Consider the following 17,008-nt stretch of genomic DNA (forward strand, 5'->3'; position numbering starts at 1 on the left):
CTCCTTTGTCTTAGGCCAGTCATGACCTATCCTTTTTGTCATCACGTGCCGAAAGCGTGCGCGCATGCATGACAGTGCACACATGCATGCCAAAACCCATAATGCAATACAGGCACAACTCCCCCCCGTGCACCTCTGCACATGTGCACATCACACACACACCGTGCCCCATTTTGGGCCCAGTAGGCCTCCCCAAAGCCTCCTGGGACCAAAAATGGGCTGCAGGAGGGCCCACTGGATGCCCCTGCTCCCTGCACATGTGCACGCGCCCCCCTCGCCCCCCCCACTGGTGCGCATGTCTCCCGCATGTGCCCTGCCCCCACACACGTGTGGCAGAAACCCAAAAATCAGCTGGCCGGTGGGAGACATGCACGTATACACGGTGGAGCTGAGCTGGGGCGACAGCTCGGGTGCCCGCAGAGAGGGCTCCCTACGCCACAGGTTGGCCGTCACAGTCTTAGGCCAAACCTGGCTCAGGAATTCTGAGAGTTGAAGCCTCAAAGTTGCCAAGTTTGGAAACCGCAATCTTAGGCGAAGAGAACGGAGCTCTGACTCTCTAATCTGGTTGTAATCCTGGTTCTCCTTCCCTGGCACAAAACCTCAGAGCAAGGAGGCATCGTCTTCACTGGCCCAAGACCCCTTGGGGTTCTCCAAAGGCCTCGCTGGGTGCTGCGGGTTTTAAAAAGGATGGGAGAACCAAGCAACTACTTCAGTGGAAATGGAATGCAATTAATTAATATATGGTGCATGTTGCTAAGCAATCCCTCTTCAACTTTGATTGACTTCAAAAAACATCAAAGAAGAGTTGACTTGATAAGTTGGGTTGGTTGCTTTCTTTCTTTCCTTCCTTCCTCTTTCTTTCTCTCTTTCCTTCCTTTCTTTTCCTTCCTTCCTTCCTCTTACTTTCCTCTTTCTTTCTCTCTCTCTTTCCTTCCTTCCTCTTCTTCCTTCCTTCCTCCCTTCTTCTTTCTTTCTTTCCTATTTCTTTCTCTTTCTTTCTTTCCTCTTTCTTTCTCTCTTTCCTTCTTTCCTTCCTCTTCTTCCTTCCTTCCTCTTTATATCTTCCTTCTTCTTTCTTTCTTTCTTTCTTTCTTTCATTCTTTCCTTCCTTCCTTCCTTTCTCTCCTTCCTTCCTTCCTCTGTCTTTCTTTCTCTTTCCTTCCTCCCTTCCTCCCTCTTTTCTTTCCTTTCTTCCTTCTTTTCTTCCTTTTTCTTTATTTCTCTCTCTCCCTCTCACATCCTCCCTCCCTCTCCCCTCCCTTCCTAACCAATTTATTGGTCAATTTTTAGCTTTACACTCCTGTCTTTATTTTGTACAACTCAGAGGAGTTTATATAATGCTCGTCTCTCTTATTTTCCCCACCACAACATCCCTGTGAAAAAGTGCTTTGCCCTGAGATAGTTACCCACTCAAAGTCCCCCGTTGGCTTTGATGCTTGAGGGAAAACTACGATGATGGGAAACTACTCATAATCCCACAACGGGAAGGGTTTGTTTAAAAAATAATCCTGGAAGAAGGACACAGCAATCACGGCTGTTGTGAAGAAGGAGAGATAAAGGTCTGGAGGGAATTTCCCGTCAAGCCTCCATCGATGGCCGTCTTTCCACCAGGAGGGCCCCTGGGGTTGGCCGAGAGCCACGATGGTGGGTGGGATGCTGTAAAGCTCCGCTCCTTTTGTACCTGCAGGCCAAGTTGATGGATGCACAAAGGGGCAGGGTGTTGACTGCGTGGGTGTGGCTCCTGCACTTAGCTATTCTTGGATGATCCCGAACAAGCCAAGCCAAACTGAGTTGGGCAAGATTAGGATTTGGGAAGCTGACAACCAGGAAATTGCGAAGCTATAGGCTAGTCTGGCAAGCAAAAGGGAAAAGAAATCCAGAAAAAAAAAAATCAAAGAACCCTTTAACTTCCAGGCGGGTGCCAGGAGAAGTTGCATGAAATGCTCAGGAAGCCCTCCAGGGCCTTGCGTCGAAGGAGACGCTGAACATTTTTGCACCTTCCCTACTTAGACAAACTCCCTAGCTAAAGAAATCAGGGCAAGATCTGGAGGCTCTGGAGGGATGAATTATTGGAGAAGCCATAGGGTAGATAGAAAAACCAAAAGGACGCATATAAACTGGGTGAAACCAGGCTTAATAGCAGTGACTGTGAGAGGGATCTTGGAGTCTTAGTGGACAACCAACTAAATAGAAGCCAGCAGTGTGCAGCAGCAGCAGCCAAAAAGCCAATGCAATCCTAACTTGCATTCATAGAGGGATACAATCAAGATCAGGGGAGGTATTAATACCACTCTATAAACCCTTAGTAAGACCACACCTAGAGTACTGCACCCAGTTTTGGTCACCGTACACTATAAAAAAGAAACTGAGACTCTAGAAAGAGTGCAGAGAAGAGCAACCAGGATGATGAGGGGACTGGAGGCTAAAACATACGATGAACCGTTGCAGGAACTGGGCCTGGCTAGTCTAGGGAAGAGAAGGACCAGGGGAGATATGAGAGCAACTTTCCAATATTTGAGGGGCTGCTACAGAGGGTCTCCTGCTTGGGCAGGGGGTTGGACTAGATGACCTATAAGGTCCCTTCCAACTCTGTTAATCTGTTACTCTGATACAGCTGGGTCGTTGCTCTGCCAATGGGAGGTGCATTGAAAAGACAGAAATCATGGAAGGCGTCTCAAGAAAATGGAGGCGCCTCCACAGCTGGAGAAGGTGCCCCACCGCTAACTGTCCGGAGCCTGGAAGGGATCCCCGAAGCATCAAGTGGACAGCAGCCTCAGGAGACCCAACCTCTAGGAGACGCATCACTTTCTCGACCTCAGGGACAGAGCCATGGTGCAAAGGGGGTGGAAAGGGGGTGGGGTCCTCCTTTTAAAGGTTTACATTCCAGCTTCTGTGTGTTTCCGACCCTCACATGTCATGGTCCAAGGGCCTTAAGAAACAGCCACAACCCCCCCCCCCCCCATGTACAAAGGCGGAATGGCTGAGGGCTGGAAGGCTGAGAGAGACCGGATTTTTGTCGATCCTGGAAGATGAGAGACTCTATAAACCCTTTTCTACCCAAATAAACCTCCAAAAGCTCCCCAGCCCCTGATCTCTCCAAGGGGTTGAAAAAAGTCAAGAGGGTTTCTGTCCCTGCAGGATGGAAGCCTTTTTCAGATCCACCCACAAATCCCCCTGTGGACACCTGGGTTATCCATGCAATTGTAGGGATTTTTTTTCTGTTTGCACCTGAAGGAAATGAAAGCCAGACACGCCTTTCCTGGCTCTTTGCTCTGTGATTTGTCTTTTCTTTCTTTCTTTCTTTCTTTCTTTCTTTCTTTCTTTCTTTCTTTCTTTCTTTTTCTTCTTCCATCCTTCTTTCTCCCTTCTTTCTTTTTCTTCCATCTATCCATCTTTCCTTCCTTCCTTCCTTTTTCTTCTTTCTTTCTTTTCATCCATCCATCTTTCCTTCCTTCCTTTCTTTTCTTTCTTTCTTTCTTTCTTTCTTTTTCTTTCTTTCTCTTTCCTTCCTTCCTTTGTTCCTTTCTTTTTCTTTCTTTTTCTTCTTCCATCCTTCTTTCTCCCTTCTTTCTTTCTTTTTCTTCCATCTATCCATCTTTCCTTCCTTCCTTTCTTTTTCTTTCTTTCTTTTTCTTCTTTCTTTCCTTCTTTTTCTTCTTTCTTCTTTCTTTCTTTCTTTCTTTCTTTCTTTCTTTCTTTCTTTCTTTCTTTCTTCTTTCTTTCTTTCTTTCTTTCTTCTTTCTTTCTTTCTTTCTTTTCATCCATCCATCCATCTTTCCTTCCTTCCTTCCTTTTTCTTCTTTTTTTCTTTTCATCCATCCATCTTTCCTTCCTTCCTTCCTTTCTTTTCTTTCTTTCTTTCTTTCTTTTTCTTTCTTTCTCTTTCCTTCCTTCCTTTGTTCCTTTCTTTTTCTTTCTTTTTCTTCTTCCATCCTTCTTTCTCCCTTCTTTCTTTCTTTTTCTTCCATCTATCCATCTTTCCTTCCTTCCTTTCTTTTTCTTTCTTTCTTTTTCTTCTTTCTTTCTTTCTTTCTTTCTTTCTTTCTTCTTTCTTTCTTTCTTTCTTTTCATCCATCCATCCATCTTTCCTTCCTTCCTTCCTTTTTCTTCTTTTTTTCTTTTCATCCATCCATCTTTCCTTCCTTCCTTTCTTTTCTTTCTTTCTTTCTTTCTTTCTTTTTCTTTCTTTCTCTTTCCTTCCTTCCTTTGTTCCTTTCTTTTTCTTTCTTTTTCTTCTTCCATCCTTCTTTCTCCCTTCTTTCTTTCTTTTTCTTCCATCTATCCATCTTTCCTTCCTTCCTTTCTTTTTCTTTCTTTCTTTTTCTTTTTTCTTTCCTTCTTTTTCTTCTTTCTTCTTTCTTTCTTTCTTTCTTTCTTTCTTCTTTCTTTCTTCTTTCTTTCTTTCACATAGTTGATTTGGTGCAGGGGATACCTATAGGAGGACAGGGCTTTGAATGGCTGAATTTCCTGGCCTTCCTTGTTCTGCAGCTTTCGGTCCAAGAGAATTGCCAGCGGCCTCCAAAGAGTCTCTTGGAAATCTTCACTCTCTCCAGAAATGTTTGCTTATTCTGGCCCCAAAATGCTTCTGAGTCTCATTAGAGAGAGGAGAGAATATTCCTTCCAAGAAAAGTCCCTTTAAAAAAAAAAGGAACCTATTTTGCGGTGAGGCAAGAACGCAGAGAGAAGGAGCGACTGGTGCCTTCCCTCCGCCCCAAAGCCAGACCAAATCGCCTGCTGGAAAGGGCAGCAAATGAGGAATGAGCATTTGGCTGATGCTCTAATGAAAACCATGCCCCGAATCGTGCTGAAGCAGCCCAGTTCGCATAGCAGCAGCATCAAATGTGCTCCGGATGCCAAAGTTACTGACGAAGCTGCTTCCTTGCTGGGTTGGAGAGGAAGAGGAGAAGGAGGAGCAGGAAAAGAGAGAGGACTCCCTTATGGAGTTTGCTTCTCCTAGGAGAAAGATAATGTTTCTGGATCCTTCTGCCTTGGCCGAGGGTTTGAACTAGAGGTGGGGAACGATGGCCCCTTGACAACCTGTGGACTTTGATTCCCAGAATTCCTGAGCAGGCCAGAATTCTGGGAGTCGTAAAGAGGCCATTGTCCCCTCCCCTGGTTTAATCGGACAGTCTCGTGTTGGCTCTGCTTCCAGCCAAAGGGTAATTGCAAATAAAGCCCATGAAGAAATGAGACATTTTCCTGGCTGAAAATGGAATAAAAAAGAGACTTCTGGGGACTTCTGGGAGTTGAAGCCTACACATCTTACATTTGGCAAATTTGGGAAACACAGAAGTAGCCTTGCTGGACTTGGTGTTCAAAATACCCTCCTGATCACCACCACGTTGGTGGGGACGATGGGAGTTGTTCACTATCCCCAAGAAGGGCAAGTTGAGGGCTCCTAGCTCAGGCATGACTCCTTCTGGAGACCTTCTCAAGAACCCCCCATCAAGGGGCGTTAAAGAAGCTGGTTAGATGACCAAAATGGCCGACCGTAGCTCCTACAATTAGTCAAAGGTCATCAGTGATTCTTCTTCTTGTGCCGTCATCCGTCATCGGACATTGGTGATCATGTTTGTGATCCTATTAGATACTATTAGTCCCTTAGATTTTGAAGCCATGATGTTCTTCTTCTGCCTGGACCTCCTTTGCCTTCAATCTTTCTCTGGAGGATTAAGTGAAGAATGCCCTATTTTTCCGAGTGTCGTATCACATGTCCAAAATATTCCAACTTTCACTTTTTTATGGTTTTGATTATTTCCCTTGGCTTTCCCAGGTGGCTTATCACCTCCATCTTTCTGATTTTGTCAACCCAGCTTATATGTAACAACTGCCTGTCAATCCACATTTCAAAGTCTTCTCGTCTCTTGAAGTGGCTTTTTTGTCCGAGACCAACTCTCCACTCCGTAAAGCAGGATAGAAAAGATGTAGCCTCGGACAAGCCTCATTTTCAGTCTTAGACTTATGTCGTGACTGCAGAAGACCTTTTCCATTCTGAAGAATGCTGATCGAGCTTTCTCTATCCTTTACTTCAGGGGTCGTGTCTCTGCTTCATGTAAATGAGAACCGAGGTACGTGATCCTTTCAACTTTTTTGAAGAGATACAATACAATAGCAGAGTTGGAAGGGACCTTGGAGGTCTTCTAGTCCAACCCCTTGCCTAGGCAGGAAACCCTATACCACTTCAGACAAATGGTTATCCAACATCTTCTTAAAGACTTCCAGTGTTGGGGCATTCACAACTTCTGGAGGCAAGCTGTTCCACTGATTAATTGTTCTAACTGTCAGGAAATTTCTCCTCAGTTCTAAGTTGCTTCTCTCCTTGATTAGTTTCCACCCATTGCTTCTTGTTCTACCCTCAGGTGCCTTGGAGAATAGTTTGACTCCCCCTTCTTTGTGGCAACCCCTGAGATATTGGAACACTGCTATCATGTCTCCCCTAGTCCTTCTTTTCATTAAACTAGACATATCCAGTTCCTGCAAGCGTTCTTCATATGTTTTAGTCTCCAGTCCCCTAATCATCTTTGTTGCTCTTCTCTGCACTCTTTCTAGAGTCTCCACATCTTTTTTACATCGTGGCGACCAGAACTGAATGCAGTATTCCAAGTGTGGCCTTACCAAGGCATTATAAAGTGGTATTAACACTTCACGTGATCTTGATTCTATCCCTCTGTTGATGCAGCCTAGAACTGTGTTGGCTTTTTTGGCCACATATTTAAATGGTTGTGCACTAGAACTCCAAGATCCCTCTCACAGTTACTACTACTGAGCAAGGTATCATCTATACTGTGCATTCCTAAATGTAGAACCTTACTCTTTTTACCATTGAATTTCATTTTATTAGATAGTGCCCAATGTTCAAGTTTGTCAAGATCCTTCTGTATCTTAAGCCTATCTTCTGGAGTGTTGGCTATTCCTGCCAGCTTGGTGTCATCTGCAAATTTGATAAGTTCCCCATTTATTCCCTCATCCAAATCATTGATGAAGATGTTGATTTTATTCATTATCTGGGTGGAGATGGAAGCAGGGTGGGTTCCTACTGGCGTTGGTACCGATTCACTTTGTGTGCGCTTTGCGTGCGCAGTTCACTGTAAATTGTTCTGCACATGTGCGAAGACCATGAAAAACTTATACAAAACATGCTGGCAACAGCAGCAGAGACCGGGAAACTAGTTTGGGAGCGTGGGCAGCCTGGGTTGCTTCCTTCCTTCCTTCTTTTTCTTTCTTTCTTTTTCTTCTTCCTTCCTTTTTTCTCTTCTTTCTTTCTTTCTTCTTTTCTTTCTTTCTTTTTCTTTTTCTTCATTCCTTCCTTCTTTCTCTTTCTTTCTTCTTCTGTTTTTCTTTCTTCTTTTCTTTCTCTTCTTCCTTCCATCCATCTTTTCTTCCTTCCTTCTTCTTTTTCTTTCTTTTTCTTTTTTTTCTTTTTTTCTTTCTTTCTCTTTCTCTCTTTCCTTCCTTCCTTCCTTCCTTCCTTCCTTCCTTCCTTCTTTCCTTCCTTCTTCTGTTCACTGTACGTTGTTCTGTGCATGCACGAAGACCTGAAAAACTAATAAAAAACATGCTGGCAATGACAGCGGAGACCGGGGGGAGACCGGGGGAACTGGTTCGGGGGCTTGGCCAACCTGGGATGCTGCCAGTTCTGCAACCCAGGCCAAACTACCACTACTGGTTCGCTCAAACCCACGCAAAGCGGTAGAAACCTCTGAAGCAACCTCATGGGAACATGGCAGAAAAAAAGGGGTTTGCTAAGACATGTTTAGGCCACAGTTAGGAAAAGGCCACCGTTCGTTTCCCCTTATTGGCGTTTGGTGGGAAGTCAGAATTCTCTTGCCCAGGATGCGCGTCCTCCAGAAATTGGATGCCAATGTTTCTCTTGGAAGTTATACCTCCTGGAGCCCAGCCAGGTGTTTTGGGCAGTGTGGTTGCGTAGTTATATAGAAGCAACTACATTTTCTGATTTCCTTTTTGTTTCTTTTCAACAGTTGAGGTTTACGCTGGGTTCCCACAAATCTTTCTATTTCTCCAGCTGTTTGGGGCAAAGGAGGCGTTATCTTCCTGAGGGGAAACTTTGCAGAATTGGAAGAGTCTTTCAAAAGGTAGAGCACTATCGATCTCAAAATCTCCTGAGGTTCCAAACAGGGAAAATATTGAGCATGAGTTCTGGGAGGCTGGTTTTAGCTATCCTCCATATTATCCCTCTTGGTGTTCTGCAGATGTGCGGAAACTTCATTTCCCACAATCCTTTGCCATAAAATAAAACTAACTTGGAGAAGCCTGCTTCAGAGTAATTCAATTCAGCAAGTAAACTCTTGATAGAAAGATCCATAAAATTGGGAAATACTTCTGATTGCTGACTCAGCAACATCTTTCTTCATTGTGATCAGCACTTTTTGGTCTCCAGATACGAAGGGGCTTCGGAACTTCCTTTGCCCTCCCATCCGTCTTCTGAAACTGCACTGTGTATAAATCAGGAGCGAAACTCAGCAGGTTCTGGAGAACCGGTAGCAGAAATTTTGAGTAGTTCGGAGAACTGACAAATACAACCTCTGGCTGGCCCCAGAGTGGGGAGGGGATGGGGATTTTGCAGTATCCTTCTGAGGGGCTCCCTCAAAGAAGAGGGAGTCAAGCTATTCTCCAAAGCCCCTAAAGACAGGACAAGAAGCAACGGGTGGAAACTAATCAAGGAGAGAAGCAACTTAGAACTAAGGAGAAATTTCCTGAGAACAATGAATCAGTGGAACAGAAGTTGCCTCCAGAAGTTGTGAATGCTCCAATGCTGGAAGTTTTGAAGAAGAGGTTGGATAACCATTTGTCTGAAATGATATAGTGCTTTCTACTAAGCAGGGGGTTGGACTAGAAGACCTCCAAAGTGCCTTCCAACTCTGTTGTTCTATTCTAAGCTGTTCTCCTGGGCATTCATTGTCCCTACTGCCTGCCTCACAGAAAGGCACCATAAAATCCTAGGGCTGGAAGTGACCTCAGAGGTCTTCTAGTCCACCTCTGTCCTCTGAGGTTTGTGTGGTGAAGAAGAGTTGTGAGAATTTTGTTCTCTAGACAGAAAAAATGAAGGAAGAAAAATATTGTGCAATGTCCTGATGTTGGAATGATTGTGAGAATGGTGGGTTTCAGGAGGAAGAAGATGTAGAAGAAAGAGGAGGAGGAGGAGGAAGAGACAACACTTTCGGGGATAAAGGATAAAGCAGAATTGTGGCCCAGAACTGTTGGGTAGGTTCATCTGAGTAAAGATGTGTGAGAGCAATGTGAGATTCGGCACGACAGGGCTGGGGAAAAAGTGCTTACATTTGGAAGAATCTCTCCTAAAACTCCTAAGTTACCTCTCTTAACGTTTCCCTTTTATTTTTAATTCAAAATATTCCTGTTGGGCTCTTGGCTTCTTTGATCTACCTAGAGTTGCAGTTTTTGCCTTTGTTTTTTTTTCTTTGTGGCCTTTTTGTGGCTTCTCTATCCATTTCTACGCTTCAGCAAAATCGCTCCTTTTTTCCCCACAAGGATGGCAGTTTTCATGGGTAAATGTCACCACCGGAAAAACTTCCTTTGGGATCTGGTTTTCCCCGAGTGTTACTCAAGGTTCAAACTTGGCTTGTTTCAGTGCTCTGCTGAGACCGGAGTTTTTCCCCAGAGGTCTCATGGGCATTCCAGTGGTCACCGGTTTTGGTTTATGTTTCTTTACATTTTGCTACTATAGTTCTTGCATGTTGCATGAGCTACGACCTGTAAAATGGAGTCAGGTGCTGAGCCACATGGGCAGTCTGTACTCCTACATGCCTTCCCAGGTTTTTTGCATTCTTTTGATCCATCCAGATCTAGAACCAAACAGTATCCGAGCACTGACAGAGAACAGCATCAGAAAAATATGGATTAACAGATTAACAGAGTTGGAAGGGACCATCTAGTCCAACCCCTCCATCCCAAGCAGGACACCCTACGCCATTTCTGACAGATGGCAGTCCAGTCTCTTCTTGAAAGCCTCCAGGGATGAAGCTCCTACAACCTCCGAAGGCAACTTCTGTTCCATGGGTTGATTGTTCTCACTATCAGAAAATGTCTCCTTATTTCCAGGTTGAATCTCTTCTTGGTCAGTTTCCATCCATTGTTCCTTGTCTGGCCTTCGGGTGCTTTGGAAAACAGCTTGAACCCTCCTCCTCTCTGTGGCAGCCCCTCAAGTATTGAAAGGCTGCTCTCCTGTCTCCCCTGGTCCTTCTCTTCACTAGAGTAACCATGCCCAGTTTCTGCAACCGTTCTTCATGTGTTTTAGCCTCCAGTCCCCTCATCATCCTGGTTGCTCTTTTCTGCCCTCTTTCTAAAGAGTCTCCACATCTTTTTTATAGTCTAGTGACCAAACTGGATGCAATACCAATTGATGCTCAGCTTCCTCTCATAGGCATTGTTTGCAAGCAGGATGATGTCCTCATTGCTGGACTCCTGCAACACCTTCAATGAGGTGTTATCTTTGGAGCATGCTGGAAGCTGTAAAACACGGGGATGGCCATGAAGGGACTAGGAAACGAATGGAAAAGAGAGAAGATCTAAGCCGTCAAGAGATGAAGGACTGAGTAGATTCAGGGCTGCTAATCTCATAAATCGCAACTCAGCTCATGTGGAGAAAAATCCACAAAGAAGCATTTCAAGCCATTCAAAAGTCTCCACCTTCATGATCTCACTATAAATGAGGGATGGACACTCCTTGAGCGGTTTCCAAGATTCTGGTTTGTATCTAGACACGCATTAAAGATACCTCCCTGAAATGGGTGTAGTTCTTGGTCTTGCCAGCTGCAGGAAGCTTCCCCATGAGTAGCCTGCCAGTGGGTCAATCCCACCAACATAAAATAGCCCCTGATTGAGAGTAGTTGGCTCTAGTGTCCAATCCAAAAGGTGGCTCTTATCTTTCAGTGTTATGTAAACAACGTTGGGATGGGCAAGAACATCCAGGCCTTAAGAAAGGACATCTGGGAATCTCTCCCTGCTTTGGGATGGCCTCCACGGTGTGAATTCTTTCTTCCATGAAGGTTCACATAATTCTATCTCTCCTATTTTTTTAAGCAAAGTTTTTATTTTTTGTTACATATTTTAACTTCTTTTGTAAACTAAGAGTTGTCCAGGTTTCCCCCCTTAACTTCTTCTCAAATGCATAGTTCATTTTACATCATATTTCCATTTTCAATTTCAGCCATATTATTTCCTTTCCATATTTTCCATCTTAAGTTTAATTTCTTCTTTATCGATAAACAATATCATTATTTGCCCCGCCAAATTAATCAAATTTGACATTTCATTTCCATCTTTCTATTTTATTATAGATAACCTATATCCTCAAACTTAATTTTGCATCATAAACATTTCACTTTGTTAATTATCCACAATTAATAGTATTAATCTATTTCCCCCACATTGCATTAGCTATATGCCATTGGGAATATTTCGTATTTCATTCTATTCTACTAGTTACTCCTTGTATTTGGAAAGCAAGTTGAAACTTTTCGATTCCATCAAAATCCCACCAAGAGTTGGTTGTGTAAGAAAATAAAATGGTGATGAAGATCTGACTTCATTGCCCACATATTCGAGTGACGTACTTATGAGGTCATGGTACACTTGCTATAAGTGCCACAGCTGTATTCTCACAACTGCTGTGAAAGGTTTAAATCAGGGTTGTCCAAACTTGGGAACTTGAAGATTTGTGGACTTCAACTCCCAGAATTCCCCAGCCAGCATAATTTACTCTCTTGCAATCCCTTCCTCTGCAATCTCTCCACTTAGATCAGAGGTCTTCAAACTTGGCCACTTGAAGACTTGTGGACTTCAACTCACAGAATTCTCCAGCCAGCCATGCTGGCTGGGGAATTCTGGGAGTTGAAACCCAAAAGTCTTCAAGTGGCCAAGTTTGGACACCCCTGGTCTAAATGCATTTCAGAAGCCATGGAGGGACAGTCGTGAAGCTGCTGTGAGTTCACAACTCTCTAGTGTGCTTTTGCCATCTCTTCTGGTAAGGTGGGTGGGTTATGAACCTGTTTCTTCCGATGCCATCACCAAGCGCACAGGATACATTGGCATATCTTAAGAGTCAACCTACAGTATTTGCAGAATTGGGCCTGATCCCTTCCATTATGCACCAGAACATGTCTGGAGAAAGCTGCTTATTCACCGTTTGCTATTTTCTATTATTATTCTGGTGTATTTCTGTACTATTGTCATAGCTGCTGTGGTAATTTTTAGGCCTGGAGAATTCTTGGAGTTGAAGTCGACACATCTTAAACTTGCTGAGATTGAGAGACTCTCGTCCTAAACTTTAACTGAACAACTGAATTTGGATGCCAGATTAAAAACATGGGTTTTTTAGGGAATACCCTGCTGATTTGCATTTCCCTTTTTTTTCTGTTTCCTTGAACAAATCAAGCCTTAAGCTTAGGCACTGCAGTAACAGAAGAGCGGTTCACCTCCCTCAGATGGACATGTTGTACGAATACCTGAATGATGTTTTATTCACCTTGGTTTAGAAAGCTCTGTGTTGTGTGAATCCAGCCCAATAGAAGCAAAGGGCAAAAAGATATGGAAAAAGACAAATCTCTCCATGTCCTCAAAGGTCCATGGAGGCTCTCAGTCATCCAGGCCCTGGTTGTCCCAAAGGTGCTTTTTTCAAGAGGCAACTGGACTTTCTGTTTCTTCTTTGAAGAAGTTTTGCTTCTCATCCAAGAAACTTCTTCAGTTCAGGTCAATTGAAGAAGCTTCTTGGATGAGAAGCAAAATGTCTTCAAAGAAAAACCAGAAAGTCCAGTTGCCTCTTCTAAAAGCATCTTTGGGATGTCCATGTCCTTGTTCACAAGTGCAACAAGGGAGAAGGCAGCTGAGCTTAACCCTGACACTTCCATCATCATCAGTGGTCAACTGATGAGCTTGAGGGGATCATAGGGTACAGGCAGAAAAACCAAGACGATGTCTCCAACAGTGAGACTGAAGCTCTACCCATTCTTAGGTGTGTCTCATGGGGAACACCATAGCCACTTCCATCTTGCCTTCTTTTGACCATATCCTGAAGATAACTCTGGATTCGTACCAACCTTCTCCTCTGGGTCAAGGACACTTGAATGAACTTGGTCAGGCAAAGCTGAGCTACACATTCCTTCCTTCCGTGAGGATTTTTAGTCAATGCCGCAAGCGCCACACCAATGAAGAATGCAACACAACTATTATTAGGACTGGAATCATCCTCATCACAACCATCCTCATCATCACCACCCTCATGTTGGTGATGGTACCAGTTTTGCTTTCATCATCCTTAATTTGACCGAGCACAGGTACGAACCTACCTTAGGACGTACCTTGTGGCATTAAGAGCGGCCAAACGTCGACATTGTGCCGCTCTTATTGCGTCCGCAGATAACCGCCCTGCCGCCCTGTTCCGGGTGACCCGCTCCCTTCTGTTTCAGAGGCCACGGGAAGCCCCCCTACAGGGCAGGGCAGAGGAATTTGGGAAATATCTGCAGGATAAAGTCGCTCAAATCCGGAGGGAATGGGTCCCTTTCAGTGGTCCAGTGGAGACGCCAGAGGCGAGTCTTGAGAGACCATTCTGGGAGGAGTTTGACTCGGTTGCCATCGAGGATTTGGACAGGTTACGTGGACGTCTGCGACCTACCACATGTTTATTGGACCCGTGTCCCTCCTGGCTTGTACTGGCATCCTGGGAGGTTACACGCGACTGGCTCCTGGGCTTGGTGAATGCTTCGTTGGGCGAGGGGTCTCTGCCGGCCGCCTTGAAAGAGGCGGTTGTGAGACCCTTACTCAAGAAGCCTTCCCTGGACCCAACGGAGCTAGCTAATTATCGTCCGGTCTCCAACCTTCCCTTCTTAGCGAAGGTTGTAGAGAGTGTGGTGGCCCAACATTTTCCACGTCACCTGGAGGAGAATGATTATCTAGACCCGCGCCAGTCCGGCTTCCGACCCGGGCACAGCACGGAGACGGCCTTGGTCGCGTTGGTTGATGATCTCTGGAGGGCCAGAGATAGGGGTTGTTCCTCTATTTTGGTCCTATTAGATCTCTCGGCGGCTTTCGATACCATCGACCATGGTATCCTGTTGCGCCGGCTGGAGGGGTTGGGAGTTAGGGGCACCGTTTTACAGTGGTTCGGCTCCTACCTCTCCGGCCGGACGCAACATGTGTTGGCAGGAGAGCAGAGATCGACCCTGAGCCCCCTCACTTGTGGGGTGCCACAGGGGTCGGTTCTCTCGCCAGTCCTGTTCAACACATATATGAAACCGCTGGGCGAGATCATCCGTGGCTTTGGGGTGGGATACCATCTGTATGCTGATGACACTCAGCTATACATTTCCACCCCGAACCACCCCAACGAGGCCGTCGAAATGATGTCCCGGTGCCTGGAAGCCGTACGGGTCTGGATGGGTGACAACCGACTCAAACTCAACCCCTCCAAGACGGAGTGGCTGTGGCTTCCGGCTCCCCGGTTCAACCAATTACTTTCATCTCTGGCCATCGGGGGCGAGCAACTGGCCCCCATGGAGCGGGCGCGCAATTTGGGCGTCCTCTTGGATGCCCGGCTGTCCATGGATGACCATGTAACAGCCGTGGCAAGGGGGGCATTCCACCAGGTTCGCCTGGTGCGCCAATTGCGCCCCTTATTGGACCGGGATGCCTTACGCACAGTCACCCATGCACTGGTGATGTCTCGCCAGGACTACTGCAATGCTCTCTACATGGGGCTTCCCTTGAGATGCACTCTGAGACCGCGCGGGTGATTATGGGGAGGACTAGGTACTCCCATGTAACACCTCTCCTGCGCGAGCTGCACTGGCTTCCTGTGGTCTACCGGGTGCGTTTCAAGGTTTTGATTACGATCTTCAAAGCGCTCCATGGCACAGGACCTAGTTACCTGCGGGATCGCATCCTGCCCCATACATCCCTACGACCAATCCGCTCACACAGAGAGGGACTTATCCGGGTGCCGTCCGCTAAACAGTGTCGGGGGGCGACACCCAGGAGTAGGGCCTTCTCTGTGACGGGCCCAGCCCTGTGGAATGACCTCCCCCTTGACATCAGGATTACTTCCGATCTCCGCTCCTTCCGTGTAAAGCTCAAGACCCACCTTTTTCAATTATCTGGCCTGGCTCAACCGTAGTTTATCCTTTCCTCCTGACAGTCCTTTTAAATTTGTAATTTTATTATGGGGTATTTTTAATGGTTAATTTTATTATTATTATTGTGATATATGTAATTGTTACCTCCTCCGTGTATGTATATGTGTGTGTATGTGTATGTTTATATGTACTTATGTATGTTTTTATTGTACGCCGCCCCGAGTCCCTTGTGGAGAGGGAGTGGCTAACAAATTAAATTATTATTATTATTATTATTATTATTATTATTATTATTATTATTATTATTATTATGAAATCAATAAAGGTACATAAAATCATTAGATACACAGGGTTGATTGGTTGATGGGGCCTTAGGAGAACTTACTGAGCGTGACTGTCTCGTTGATTCTGAAGCTACAGAGGACTCGATCCACATTCCGTGCGTGTCGGAAGCCATTTCCTGTCACCACAACTTGGAAGGACTCTGAAAGTAAAGAGAAACCACTTATTTGAGAAGGGCAATAGAGGTTTTTTTAAAATTGATTGATTAGGTGCCAACAAGACATTTTGTTTTAGTCCTAGCAGCCATCGAGATATTTTTCATAATTTTAAAATAATTCCTGATTCATTAAAATTATAATTAAATGATAATGCAAGATGAAGGAACCCGTCTCAAGCATTTTATTTGTGGATTGCTTGGTTTTACTTCTTTGACTTGACTCCCAGCACTCTATTAACTGGGAAAATTAAGATAACAATGGAAGAGACGCTACGTAGCTCAGGGTTGGACTCCTTTGGTGATTTCTGAGCTTGGTAGTTTTCTTGCAGATGTTTTTTGAACATGAAGATGCTACCTGGCCTGGTAATGAAACATCTGCAAGCAAAGTAGTAAGGCAAGCTCAGAGAGCACCAAAAACTCCAGAATTAAGCTAACTTTCAATTTTTGGGTCAGTCATCTTAATTAAGATCCTGAGAATGTGGCAGAGTATATTTGGGCCCAAAGAGATGTTGGAACAAGACACATAATTAGTAGAGGCTCAACAGAAATGGAAGTCCTCACAAACGCTCCTGAAATTTATAACAGAATCATTTCTGAAAATGATGAAACATACAGCTGTAAATGACGTTTTTATACAGTCCATCTGTTTGCAGCTGTTTTCTTCTAGCATCACAGAAGGGCTCTGAGAGTAGAATTTGAGCAGTAACCAACAACAGAAAGAAAAAAAAAGGTGATAGTCTTAGGATACAATCTTATCTCATCCTAAAAAAGACAATTAAAACATTTGGAGGAAATTGGTGGAACATTTAATATTTTGTAAAACCTAGATCCAATATCATGCCTTTTAAAACATGTCAGTGGAAAAACTGGTCTGCAGACGAGAATTTGTTTATTACTCTTAAAAAAGAAATTGAATATTTGGGGGGAATTGGGAGAAACAACTACACAATACAGAACGTATGTGTGTGTGTGTGTGTGTGTGTGTGTGTGTGTGCACCATTTCAATTATATGTGGTCCAAGACTAATTTCGATTTAGGTTTTGGCCCCATGTGCTAATTGGTTGGAAGTTGAAGTCCGTACACTTGAAAGCTGCTGAGACATAAATGTGTGTATATACTGTATATTAGATATTAAATATTTTTACATATCTTTTATCTCTATTGATTCCATACAATACATCTTATATAGACATTTGATTCTCTTATATTTCTTATTTTGTACTATTTTTATATACAATCTTATTTCTTATTTTTTCCTCCCTTTATTGCTTTCCTATTTTTTACCTCTTTCCTCTAGCCATTTGTACCATAGATTCCATACTAAGTAGTACTCGGATTCCTCTTTTAGTTCTTTTGTGAGTCTCTCCATTTCGGCGCAACTCCTTTTAGAGTTGAGAGTACTTTT

General features: G+C 44.4%; 1 protein-coding gene across 1 annotated transcript in view; it reads right to left on the bottom strand.

The window, feature by feature from the left end:
- ANTXR1 (ANTXR cell adhesion molecule 1) overlaps nucleotides 1-17,008 on the bottom strand; it is a 141,799-nt gene that overhangs the window by 72,435 nt on the left and 52,356 nt on the right. Inside the window, exon 10 of the mRNA XM_081960986.1 lies at nucleotides 15,490-15,588. Coding sequence (XP_081817112.1) covers nucleotides 15,490-15,588 — 99 coding nt within the window. The remainder of the gene's footprint in view (nucleotides 1-15,489; nucleotides 15,589-17,008) is intronic.

The sequence above is a fragment of the Natrix helvetica genome (assembly GCF_964273705.1).
Source record: "Natrix helvetica genome assembly, chromosome: 8".
NCBI classification, from domain to species: Eukaryota; Metazoa; Chordata; class Lepidosauria; order Squamata; family Natricidae; genus Natrix; species Natrix helvetica.